Below are 13,277 nucleotides of genomic sequence, written 5' to 3' on the forward strand. Positions count from 1 at the left end.
AAAAAGGTCAAGCTAATTTTGTTAAAGGAGAGACACTACTTGGACTACAGATAGATTACTGTCTCCCATAATTATAACTGTTTCAGTGGAAAATTTAGAAATAAGAAATATTCTTTAAGACAAAGTAAACCGTTTAGAAGCCAAATGATGACCAACCATATTTCAACGTCTACACTCGTAACTAAAGATAATTACTTAAAAAAGTTCCTACTAACATTTAAACGTCTTCAATCTAGTTATATTTGGACAATGAAAAGAAAGTAGTTCAAATTGTATCACCTTAAGAGCATTTGATTCCGCACTAACATTGTGTCAGACAAAGTCCATATGAGATAGTAAAGATTTCAACTACAAGTGATTCGTAAATATAGAGTAACTCTAGTTCATTCCAATAGGCGTATTCCATTACAAGAAGCATCGACATTTATTCTTACATAATTAGTCAATGAGTTTCCACCCGATACCACACTTTGCAGAAATGTTGATCATCAATAACACTCGTCGGTTGTACTCACATCTAACCTTTAAAGAAGGAACTCAAACATTATTTATATTAGTTTAACTTGTTAAGAAACTAGTTATATGATAATTTTGGACTCACATGAAAAATGATAGAAACAACTTATTTAAGTAAGTACATAACTATTAATGCAAGTACACAATAATAAACTATTTATATTTTTTTTTCCATAATGATGTGAGTCATGAATCTTTGTATAATGTCATTTTAATATATATTTTTAGTTCTAGCTTAAAATTGTAGGCTTCTCAAATGATTTGAGGAAGACTTTTACACGAATGAATATGAGAGTTTTGTGTAGGTTATTGAACCAAAAAACATGAAAATGTTCAAGGTAACAATGGAACAGATGTTATTCGTTCTGAGTTGTATAACGTTTGTGATGTTGGTAGCAAATATCAATGATTTTTATGTACTTGTTCAAGAAACAATGTGATAGCAATATGTCCATATAGATAATCAAGAAACAAAGTATGTGACTATTATACTAAGGTCATATTGTGCGTAGTTTGTCAGCTTATATATGGGTAATTTGGAGCCATAATTAAATGCTTTATATTTAATTCTCATCAATGACCAACATTACATTCTCTGCTTCATTAATGTTTGCAATTATGGTTTAGTCAACATATACCAATAAATATTAATATAGAAAGGTGTGTTTTTTTTGGTACAAAAAATGTTTGTTTCTTATAAATACTTTTTAGTCATAAAGTTTTTGGATATATAATTCCTTTCAACCCTAAGTTCGAAATCTTATAATTAAATCTCTAAAGTTTTTAATAGGCTGAAAACAGTTTTTCATTAGAATTGCTAACAAAGATATGACATGAGATTTTTCTTTTATGAATTTTCAATTATTTTAATGTCGGTTTACGGTAATAGGTATTCCCTCAAAGTCCTTTGCTAGCTATTTACATTGGTCCTCGTTGACTACTTCAACCATCCAATGATGGTTATAATTCTATAATACGGTATTCCCTCTAAGTCCTTTGCTAGCTATTTACATTGGTCCTCGTTGACTACTTCAACCATCCCATGATGGTTATAATTCTATAATACGGTATTCCCTCTAAGTCCTTTGCTAGCTATTTACATTGGTCCTCGTTGACTACTTCAACCATCCCATGATGGTTATAATTCTATAATACGGTATTCCCTCTAAGTCCTTTGCTAGCTATTTACATTGGTCCTCGTTGACTACTTCAACCATCCCATGATGGTTATAATTCTATAATACGGTATTCCCTCTAAGTCCTTTGCTAGCTATTTACATTGGTCCTCGTTGACTACTTCAACCATCCCATGATGGTTATAATTCTATAATACGGTATTCCCTCTAAGTCCTTTGCTAGCTATTTACATTGGTCCTCGTTGACTACTTCAACCATCCCATGATGGTTATAATTCTATAATACGGTATTCCCTCTAAGTCCTTTGCTAGCTATTTACATTGGTCCTCGTTGACTACTTCAACCATCCCATGATGGTTATAATTCTATAATACGGTATTCCCTCTAAGTCCTTTGCTAGCTATTTACATTGGTCCTCGTTGACTACTTCAACCATCCCATGATGGTTATAATTCTATAATACGGTATTCCCTCTAAGTCCTTTGCTAGCTATTTACATTGGTCCTCGTTGACTACTTCAACCATCCCATGATGGTTATAATTCTATAATACGGTATTCCCTCTAAGTCCTTTGCTAGCTATTTACATTGGTCCTCGTTGACTACTTCAACCATCCCATGATGGTTATAATTCTATAATACGGTATTCCCTCTAAGTCCTTTGCTAGCTATTTACATTGGTCCTCGTTGACTACTTCAACCATCCCATGATGGTTATAATTCTATAATACTTTTAGAATGATATGACAAAACTCACTTTAAATAATCATTAATAATTTTTACATTGAATTGAAAATGAATGTCCAGTAATCAACTAACTTTAAAATGAAAGGAAATATGAAATAAACTATCGTGATTAGGAGAAAAATGAGTAGACAAAACGATCAATTTCTATGTTAATTGTCATGTCCTTCCGATAGTATTGAAACTTTTAGGAATGTTTTTTATATGATGGAAAAACACATCATTTTGATACAGAAGGGAAACGAAAACAATATATATATAATTTGTTCTTAAATGTTGTAAAAGGCAGGAAAATAATGTTACTTTTCACCATTTTTTTTTTAACTTTACCCATTAAATTAAAAATAAATAATAGTTTATCGCAATTTTTATATAATGGAAAAATACATTTTAAGAATCTAACTAAATTATTTTTAAAAAAAAATATTAGAGTAAAACAATTGAAAGTATCCTAGTTAAATCTAATTAGAATACATATAAGAATAAATAGTGTTTTTTAAAATATACCTTTAATTAACTAACCAAATCTAAATCTAAACTAATTATTTAGTTAAGTTATAAATATTTAAATATTATTTAGTTAAATTAAATTTTTAACAAAATCTAATTAACTAATTAAACAGATCAAATTTGATTAATTATTTAATTATTGAAGAGACAAACTCATTCAAATTAAAACTACAATATTTAAAAAGTTAGTTTTGAAATAATTATTTTTAGTTTTGAAATAATTATTTTTTTAACAATAAAAAGAATAATCAAAATAAAAATGTCCCATGTCTAGAGGACAACAAAAATTCTATGAGATTAGGTGGTGTCTGACATATTATTAATAACAAAAATAACTTAAGATTTGCTTCGAAGAATATAGAACTTATAATAATTAAAAGAAGAAATAATTCAATAAATAGGAGAAGATTTGATAACTATTATTCGAGAAAGAAATTGCAAGAAGGTTCAATATTCTGAAATTTTTCATTTATACTAATAATAAAAATGTTTGTTTATATTGTTATTTTGTTTGTTTTTTGTTTTTTGTTTTTTGCCTTTTTTGTTTTTATAACTGAACAGGCTTCTATTCAGGAAGATGCTACCGCTTGGGAAACATGCATAATACTGTCTTTTTCAACCTGTCATGTGGACAATTCGGAGATAAGAAATTTTCCTAAAGACAAAGTAACCCGTTTCAGAAGCCAAACGATGAAACTATCATTTTCCAATTTTTGCACATATAACTAAAGGTAATTCTTCAATGTCTGAAGAAAAGAGAGGCCGATTCAGTTGCTCTGACAATAAAAAGAGAGGCAAATGGTAGTTCCAGTTGTATTGTCTAAAGGGCACTTGATTCTGCACAAACCTTACTTGAGAAAGTTATATCAAATATCTTGACAAACGAAGTGTTCTGACAATGATAAGAGAGATGTAGTTCCACACGCCATGTCAAACAAAGCGCTCAGAATCACACACAAACCTTCTTTTAAGTTGTGTCAAACAAAGTTAGACAACAAATATTCCAACTATGAGAGTTAGTAAATATGAGTAACTCCAATTTCGTTACAGACATCATCAACCCTTATTTTTACCCAATTGGTTGATACCACTTTACTCTCTTGCCACTTTATATATATAAAAGTTTCTCTGTACGTTCTCAAGATATGAAATTAGATTTGGATTTAGTTTGCTAGCAAAGTCCAATGATCTTTGCCAGAATCAAAACTACACTATTTTTTAAAATTAGTTTTGAAATAATTACATTTAAATAATTAATTTGTTTTCCAATAATAAATAAACAAATAAAAGTCTCATGTAATCGAGGACAACAAAAACTTCTATGATTGGGTAGTGTCTGCAATATTATTATTAATAAAATTTAAGATTTTCTTTAGAAATAATATATAACTTACAATAATAAAATAAGAAATAATTTAACAAATAGGAAAAAATTCGATAACTATTTATTAGAGGAAGAAATCGCAAGAAAAAGATTCAATTGATGTATCAGGTTCAATATTTTGATTTATACACATAACAAAAATGTTTGTTTATATTGTTTCGTTTTTGTTTTTAAATAACTCAACAAGTTCTTATTAAAGGAGAGACAGCCACTTGGACTACATGCAGATTACTGTCTCTCATAACTGTTTCAATCTGACATGTAGAAAATTTAGAAATAAGAAATATTCTCGAGGACAAAGTAAATTGTTTAGAAACCAAATGATGAACAACCATATTTCAACTTCTACACACCTTACTAAAGGTAATTATTCTAGAAAGTTCCTACTAACCTTTGATCTAACCTTAAGAGTATTTGATTCCGCACAAACCTTTTTAAGAACATTGTGTCAGACGAAGTCCGTAGGAGATAGTAAAGATTTAAACTAGAAGTGATAGTAAAGATTTTAACTAGAAGTGATTCGTAAATATAGAGCAACTCTCATTCCAATAGGCGAATTTCATTACAAGAAACATCAACATTTATTCTTACCCAATTAGTCGATGAGGTTTCCACCCAATACCACTTTGCAAAAATGTTGATCATTGGTAACACTTAGTCGGTTGTACTCATATCTTACCCTTAAACATTATTTATATTAGTTTAACTTGTTAAGAAGCTAATTATATGATAACTTTGACTTCACATGAGAAATGATGCAATAGCCATTAATGAAACTACACAATAATAAGCGATATATTTTTTTTCCTTTTTTTCTTATTTTGATAATTATGTGACTTGGGAATCTTTATATAATGTCATTTTAATATGTATTTTTAGTTGAAGATTAAAACCATAGGCTTCTCAAGTGATTTAAAGGACACTTTCTCATGAATGAATATGAGATTTTTTTGTAAGTTATTGGACCAAGAAACATGAAAATGTTTTCAAGGTAATAATGGTGTAGGTGCTATTCGTTCTGAGTTGTTTGGATCCTCATCTAACATTCGTGATGTTGGTAGCAAATATCAATGATTGACTCGTTACGTACTGTTTCAAGCAACAATGTGACAATATGTTTATATAGATAATCAAGAAACAAAGTATGTGACTATTATACCACGGTTGTGTTGAGTCACGTGATATATTGGTAGCCTGGGAGAGTCGTAGCATCCTTTATCTCCCCCCTCGCTACATCTTGAAGCTCAATTTACATATTCGTTAACAATTTGCTACATTGAACCTCTATAAAAACGAATGTCCAATAATAAACTAAAAAAGTAAATAGAATTTTTAACCGCATAAAGACCAAATTGAAACTAGGCACCCGGACAAACACAAGTACTTTAACCCCAAAACAAAAGCAATTGGAACTCACAAAGTCCCTCCTGTGAATTCATAAACAAGTGCATGCATGACTTCTTCGTGTACACGGTAAAAAAAAGAGAGTTAAATAGACGTATGCAATAGAGATAGACGTATGTATGCATGCGCGTATGTATGAGTAATGTATATAAAGTGATTAAACTCTGACACACATAACAGAGTAGTGATGAAAACAGTCCAAATTCCAAAAGCAGCATCTTGGAAAAGCACCAAAAACTTACTCGCCAATAAATGAATCGACAAGAAATATATTTAACAATACAAAACAAACCAAAAATGCAAATGCAAATGCCATTCGCATCCAAAACGAGATTCTCCATGTGCTTCCCAATCCCTCACACAAAAACATATACACACCCCAAGAAATCATCACTCTCTCTCTCTGTGTGGTGATTTCTTTGCCATCAAACTCGGACAAACTCATTCTGTTTTCTCCATTGGAGTGGATTCTACTCAAAAACATAAAAAAATCTTCATTCAAATCCCAAAATGACCTTTCACCTCCCCATCAAGCTGACAGGGTCATATCTAATAGATCTCTAAACTTTAAGAGTGTTTAACAAGACCATGAAGGACTTTTCTTTTTTTCCTTAAGTTCGAGGGATGTTAGATACAAACTTGAGAGTTAACGAAAAAGTAAAATAGTAAGTGGGGGTAAGTGGGATATCTGTCAAAACTCTTCAAGGGTCCAATACAAAAAAGAGAGAACAGCTCAGCTCAGGTCAGTTCACATGTGTGCACCATAATCAACCAGAACCATTTCTGTTTGAATCCAGAGCCAAAAAAAAAACTGTAAAAAAGCTACCACATAATTTAAATTGATGCCAGTACAAAAGTTGGGGCCTCCCCCCATGCACACAAAACAATGCACATCACAAACAGCAACAACATAACATATATAAATATAATAAAATAATTTACAATAAACTACAGAGAAAGGGGAGAGAGGTGTAGGGTTGATGCCATTTATACCATGTCAGTGCCCCATGTGATCCCCTTGGTCCTTCCACCATGTGTGGGCCTAAACAGGAACAGTGTGAGACAAAACAGTCCTCTAAAGTTAAAAACTTTCACAAACCAAATCAAAATCCATTTTTGTCCTTGTTTTGTCAATTTGCAAAACCCCTGTCTCCTCATCCACTCAATTTCAATTCATCACCACATCAAAAGAATAATGCTACTGTCATCAAATTATACTATATATTTAGAAAATGAAGGAAAAGAAAAGAAAACCCAACTCTTTGGGTAAACCAACCCTCCCACTTTTATGGTCCCAATGAGTTTTGTGATATTTCTTCATCAGTCAGCTACAACAAATTTTTCAAGTCTTCTGTCCTCTTAGGTCCCTACCACTACTGCTATATACATAAAGAGGCTCTTGTGAGCTTTTCACAGAAACTTAAAATTCTACCTAACTAGAAATGAATGACAAAAACAAACAGAAGAACTTATGTGTAAGTTGAACGATGTAAAACGGAGTTAATCCGACCGTAGTTCTTTAGTCAGCATGGTCCAGCACACACCCCAAATAGGGCACAAAATAAAACACAGAAGACCCTAAACTCTCATAAACCAAATCATCTGTTCCTAAATTGTATGGAAATTATATGTATTTTGCTGTTAGGAGTATGTATTGATGAAGATGATACTTGTGGAGATCCTCTCTATAGTAGTAATAGATCTACTCTTGGAAGTAGGTATAGTTTCGCTATACATCCGGGGATAATTCTTCTGCCTGCTATATGCTTCTCTAATTTTTTTTCTGCATAAATAAAAATGCAAAGAACGCCGTTAGCAGTTTCATTCTATTCGTCAGAACTCCAAACACGATGCTCCAAAATAGCAGAAAGTTGGACAAGTAAAGAGATCAGTAGTCTTACCCTAACATTGTTGATATTTGCTGGCCATGCTCATGCAGTTATTGCCTATATTTCAAAAGATTCACTCAAGGAATAGAATCCTAAGGAAAGTAATGTATCTTACTTTGAATTACTGACTTCTTAAATTAGCACGATGGAAAGTGAGCTACCACAAGGAAGAGAATAACAGGACCTTGCCATTTCAGCTGTGGGGGTAAGAAGTTATTAAGGAGAAGCTATGTCACCAGCAGGACCAGTAGGCAGTGACGAATTGCTCTGGGAAGATGACGGTAACGAATTGGGACCGCACCCATCCGCTTTAACAGAAGAGAAATCAGAATTTTGACCCAAGGCAGCAGATTTTTTAGGAGAAGCAAATGGGCTATCTGGAAGGACCTGCTCAATACTGTCCTCATGCCCAAAGGAAATAAGATAGGAGAAGAAAATGGTTAATATATTGTATAATTACTGTATGCTATAAGTATCTTTAAATCAGAAGTTAAGTTCCGGACCTTTTGTGGATTTCAAGCAGTTCAGAGTTGTAGCGGTCTTCTGTGGCTTTGCCACTGCTGTTGCTTTGGATAAAACAAGGATTCTCCTCCAGCTGAAAATTTTGCTGTGTGGTTATTGCATTGTTGGTAGTTACTTGACTGTTCTCATGGCCTGAAACAGCTCTCACTATTAGCCGGAAGAAGAATTCCTCATGTGATTTGAAAAATATACAAGTGAAAGAAAAGGAGTTTAAGACAGTGAAAGAGCAAACCTTCAGAAGCTTCTTGATTTATAAAATCAGGAGGAATTATAACATTCTGGTTCATTTGATTATGTGATTCAGTGGATAACGGAGAACAAATGGGTAAATTGTGCGGGTGATGGTGGTGTAGCTGATCGTTCTTCAAGTCGGGAAGCTGGAGATTCAATAATCTTCTTCCCTGAAGTTCAAGAGCTTGCTGCAATTCAACTTGCTCTTCTAATTTCCTTCGCAACATCATCCCTTGAGCATTATACATCATTCTTGCTCCTGTCAAGAATGGGAAGGATGAGAAGAACAAAAAGAAAAGAATTTATCAGGCATATTCGATCATTTCCACCAGCTTTTCAAAAACCGACATGGCTATCAAATTTGGGGGAAGGGGGGCACGAATTCTTGTTTCATACCGAGGTTTAAGTCATAAGGGTCCCGGGCGTCCAGTCCAGAAGGGCTCAAACAAGGAGAAAAGTCGCCCCTCTCTAGTTGCTGTTGTTGATGCTGCTGCCTCCTACATTCCATCCCAACTATAAACATCACTGCTATAAAGGTAGAAAGGGAAGTGGATAGAATACGAAAGGGTTTATGGTAAATTTACTTTTCAGGAACTTTTCCCTTCTCCTTGTAGGGTTTCACAAGTACTCGTGATTCACATATGAAATGCGGATTTCCCTTTGCCAATATATGTTTTACGGTTTCTGGGTAGACAAATGTAACAAACCCAAACATCCGCTTCTGTTGGTATGGAATCCTAACATCTTGCACGGGCCCAAATTTGCTGCAAAAAGATAAGATTTCATCAGAAGTTAATCAATGAAAGAAATGAAGGCGAAGTGCATTGCAGGACAGAAATTAGCTTACTACTTTAACAATACGAATACAATTTTATTAAAAGTAAAAATATATATCCATGATTCAAGATTGGATCTCAATCCAGATGAAGATGCCAAATAATTATAAATCTTTCATTCCGTATATAATACACTTTTAGTGGAGCACAGCATTCATGAAAATAGAAATACTAAGAAACTGATGAAAACCAACATGACTTTCATTATGACTGAAGCTAAAGAAAGAGAACCCTTCCATCAAAACCTCCATACCAGACTTCGAACCTCCATCGGGACATAATTTCTTCACATTGTATTGATTGAACTTCAGTAAGAAGAACTATTTCGAGGTCCTTCCACTAAATATGAAACAAAGTATTCATAGGTTGAAGAAACAGAGTGGATATCAGATAGCAATTTGAAGATTTCAAATAAAGTGTGGCATCTAAGAGCTTGAAATCACCATAGAGTTCCAAAGAAAGGTTGCTTCCCAATTGACGTGCATCTAATTTGAAAGCCAATTGTAGCAAACAATATTGCTTCAATATAGATTATGGGCAATTCATTTTCAAACCAGGCGCATAACTGGAAATAAATACAATGAAAGTCAAATCGTATATAAGTATTTACATGAGACACAGACATGCATAAGCAAACAAATGCATATAGAGTTCATTATGCCTACGTCATTTAGGGTTCGTGTTGCACACTGTTTGTATTTCTTTTAGGAGTATAGGCAGAGAAACATTAACAGGAAGATAGAAAGAAATTAAAGCAGCTTGCAAAGGACACATACAGCTAGATGGATAAAAAACACCTTAAGAAACTTTTTCATTATAGATTTGCTAGTACTGTAAGTCTAAAATCCTCTGAATTGATGTTAAAGCCTATGTGAACAAGTAGGATGAACGAAAGTGGCAAGCTCAAATACCAATTGAACAAGTATCAATCGAATATCAAACCATCTAATCATTTACACGTATTGAGAAGTAAGTACACTAAAAAAATCTCATAAGAAAATGAAAAAAGTGACCCTCATCCTCAAACTGAAGTGGTAACACAACAGAGAAGGTTTAAGCAGAAGGTGGGGCATAGAACATGAAGGCTCGTGATTCCAGTAAAAATGAAATCAAGTGAGAGGTGGTAATTTGTTAAGGATCAGTACAAAGGGTAAGAATTTGTGCTGGAACTTAGGCTTATTTCACTATCCATTAAAAAGCCTCAATGGCCAGCCTCCTTAAACCCCTGAAAATTTTTAATACAGAAAACTAGGAATCAGGATGCAGGCAAGTTACTGAAAATTTTCTAAGTGAGTAGTAGTCAGAAACAAAATAATATTTAAGACTAAAATTTCTCGTACGTACATAATCATCTTACTTAAAATTGCATTCTTATACAGTTGCGGCAATAATGACACGAATGGTTCATCCAGATATTGCAACACCCAAAAAAAGGCCATCACACCCCATTGGTTACCTGAAATACTCTGAAACGTCTTCATCCTTAAAGGTGCTATCAGCTGGGAATGTCAAATAAATCTGTCTCGAGGCTGAGTTTCGTTTCTCAGCAGCCAAAGCCAAAAAGTCATTCCTTTCACCTCTGCACAAGCCAAACTTATGATACTCTTCTCCCATCATAAGCGCTGCTGCTGTAGCTCTGGATTCATCCATTTCAAATAAAGAAGAAAGATTGCATTACAGACCAGTCCCAAACTAAAAATATATATATATATATATATATCCCCAAAAAAAGAAAACTATTATGGGTTTCAAACACTATATATAGAAGATGACGAGTCAAAAGGACTAAAATGGGGTTATCCGTCACCATCATACCTATGAGTCTCATTCTGTTGTTGCAGAAGAAAATTAAGATACTTGTTATACTGTGAAGGTGAAACTCCGGCCATAAACTCCGATGCGGCGGCCAACCTCTGTTGCTGTGCGGCCTTATACCTCATCAACTCCTCACGCTGCTCGAACAAGCCCTCTAGTTTACTGGGAGAACCAACAACGGCGGCAGAACCATCAACCGAATCAGAAAAATCGCCATGCAGGAACTTGCAATTACTGCCATTTTTACAAAAACCTCTCGCGAAGTAAAGGCAGGGCTTGTACCCAACTCCAAATCCTCCATCTTCAGACCCAAAACAGACATCGCTAGCCGAATAGCTCCTTCTATGAAAAGGGGTGTCTGCATTGTCCATAGACTGCGTCCAATTCTGCAAACCGCGCCCTAACTCCATCCTTGGATCCACCAAATCCTCATTTCTCGAAGAAGACGACTCATTGAGGAAGGATAGGTACTCGTTAACTTGGGGCTCCTCAATGACAACTTCAGAATCGACATACCCATTTTTGTGCTGCAGAAACGGAGGCACTGAGAATGGGGCAGCTCGAATACTGTCGTAAGACAGAAGGGGGCTCGATTTGGGGCTAATGGCGTTGTTAGCGATGCCCGAAAGCGACCAGGAGCTGGTAGACGAGGGAGAAGAAGGGTTCTTACTCAAGTCAAAGCCATTATTAGGGATCCTCGGCGAAGATTGAGAGAAAGGGTTACTGCTGGTGGGTCTGGCTATGGGATTGAGAGGCGAAGGAGAAGAAGGCGTAGAGGAAGAAGAGTTCAGAGAAAACCCTAAATGAGCTTTCGCCTTCAGAATCAGTGAATGCAAAAGGGTTTCAGGCCCAAAAGCCAACCGTATCAAATCCTTCTCTCCCAGGTCTTGAATCAGAAGAAACCCCATGATTTTCGACGCATTTTCTGGCTCCAAGTTCTTGATCTTCGCATAAACCAAAGTCGTCGCTTCATAAGTATCCATGCTTCCTTCTTCTTCTTCTTCTTCTTCTTCCTCCTCCTCTGCTTCACTCACTCCCTCTTTTCTTCTATCAAACTCCCACAAACAAAAACCAAACAAACCCAAGTAGTAAAATCGCCAAAATCCAACTGGGTTTCAGCAAAATCCCTCTATTTCCCGAGAAACAAACACAATGGGCTCAGAAATCAGTAGGGTTTTCAAGTGTTAGAGAAGTGAGTTTGCTTAGTAGAGTAAGAGGCAGCAGCAAGTGAAGACTTCTTCTCTCTCTCTCTCTCTCTCTCTCTCTCTCTCTCTCTCTCTCTCTCTCTCTCTCTCTCTCTCTCTAGTTTTTTGCAATTGCAAGCAGTGAGAGAGAAATGGTAGTAAGATTTACAGATCTACTTCAACTTAAAAAAGAGTAATTGTCAAACAGTATAAATTTTGTCATACGTGTGTGTGAAATGTGTATGCTCTCTGTATACAAAAAAAAAAAAAAATTAAACTTTTATCATATGAAAGAGATTCCAGTGAAGAAGATAGGTCCCAATGCTTTCTTTTTTGCTTCTCTTTTTTCCCTTTTCTTTTTTTTTCCTTCTTTCCAAGATAAAATGATACCCAACAAAAATTAATTAGTTAATTAATTAAGAACCCTAATTTTCAAATGGGGTCCACATTTTCTCTTCATTTGTGTTTGTTTTTTTCCATTTGCTTAATGTTCTTGTTCATCATCATTATCTCAAATGATATTTAATTAATATTATTAGACCTCTCGTCCATCATTACAACCAAATCTTCAAACTCAATTCTACTTCAATTTCACTTCTTTTTTTTTCACCTTTCATTCTTTTTCTTGTTGCACCATAATTGCTAAAGCTCTTAATAATACTCACATTATTAATTGATACATTTAGATTAATGTTTTCATTTATTTGAGGTTAATAAATTTAATGTAATTCTGAGTTTTTTCGTTTATATATTAAGTGTTGATAAAAAAATCAACTTGAACAGTTCAACTAGTTAAGCATATATCACAATTAAAAGATCAGGTTTCAATCTTCACCCACGTGTCATGCTAAAAGATAAAATAAAATAAGTGTTTATAAAATGATTCGTAATTTTGAATGGATCTTATACTTGGGGTATCCATTGTGATGGGGAGTGATTTAATTATAGTTAATTTTTAAATATTTAATAATTAATTGATTTAATATTTACTTCTATACTTTTAAAATTGATTTTGATATACTTAAAAGTGTTTTTCTTTTGGCAATGATTAACGTTTTTGTTTAAAAAAGTGATTTTAAAATTATCAAATTAATAAAAGGGAACTA

The 13,277-nt window shown here is 33.9% G+C and overlaps 1 protein-coding gene across 1 annotated transcript; it reads right to left on the bottom strand.

Moving 5' to 3' along the window:
- Positions 1–7,595: 7,595 nt before the first annotated feature.
- On the bottom strand, positions 7,596–12,303 carry LOC111021619 (CCCH-type zinc fingerfamily protein with RNA-binding domain-containing protein). Its single transcript, XM_022298642.2, has 7 exons — positions 10,988–12,303; positions 10,629–10,808; positions 8,921–9,100; positions 8,733–8,833; positions 8,338–8,595; positions 8,087–8,237; positions 7,596–7,980 (listed from the first exon to the last, which is right to left on the bottom strand). Exons 1-7 carry the CDS (start codon positions 11,968–11,970, stop codon positions 7,800–7,802), a joined length of 2,034 nt encoding a protein of 677 aa, XP_022154334.1. The 5' UTR covers positions 11,971–12,303; the 3' UTR covers positions 7,596–7,799.
- Positions 12,304–13,277: the final 974 nt, after the last annotated feature.

The sequence above is a fragment of the Momordica charantia genome (genome assembly GCF_013281855.1).
Source record: "Momordica charantia cultivar OHB3-1 chromosome 6 unlocalized genomic scaffold, Mcharantia_2.0 BLBB01000006.1, whole genome shotgun sequence".
In the NCBI taxonomy this organism is placed as follows: Eukaryota; Viridiplantae; Streptophyta; class Magnoliopsida; order Cucurbitales; family Cucurbitaceae; genus Momordica; species Momordica charantia.

Excerpts from the sequence above, each read along its gene's own strand:
- LOC111021619 (XM_022298642.2), bottom strand. The coding sequence starts at position 11,970 with ATGGATACTTATGAAGCGACGACTTTGGTTTATGCGAAGATCAAGAAC. Across the intron at positions 8,834-8,920 it reads AAGGGAAAAGTTCCTGAAAA|GAGGCAGCAGCATCAACAAC; the intron begins GTAAATTTACCA and ends GATGGAATGTAG. Across the intron at positions 7,981-8,086 it reads CTGCTTGAAATCCACAAAAG|TATTGAGCAGGTCCTTCCAG; the intron begins GTCCGGAACTTA and ends GCATGAGGACAG.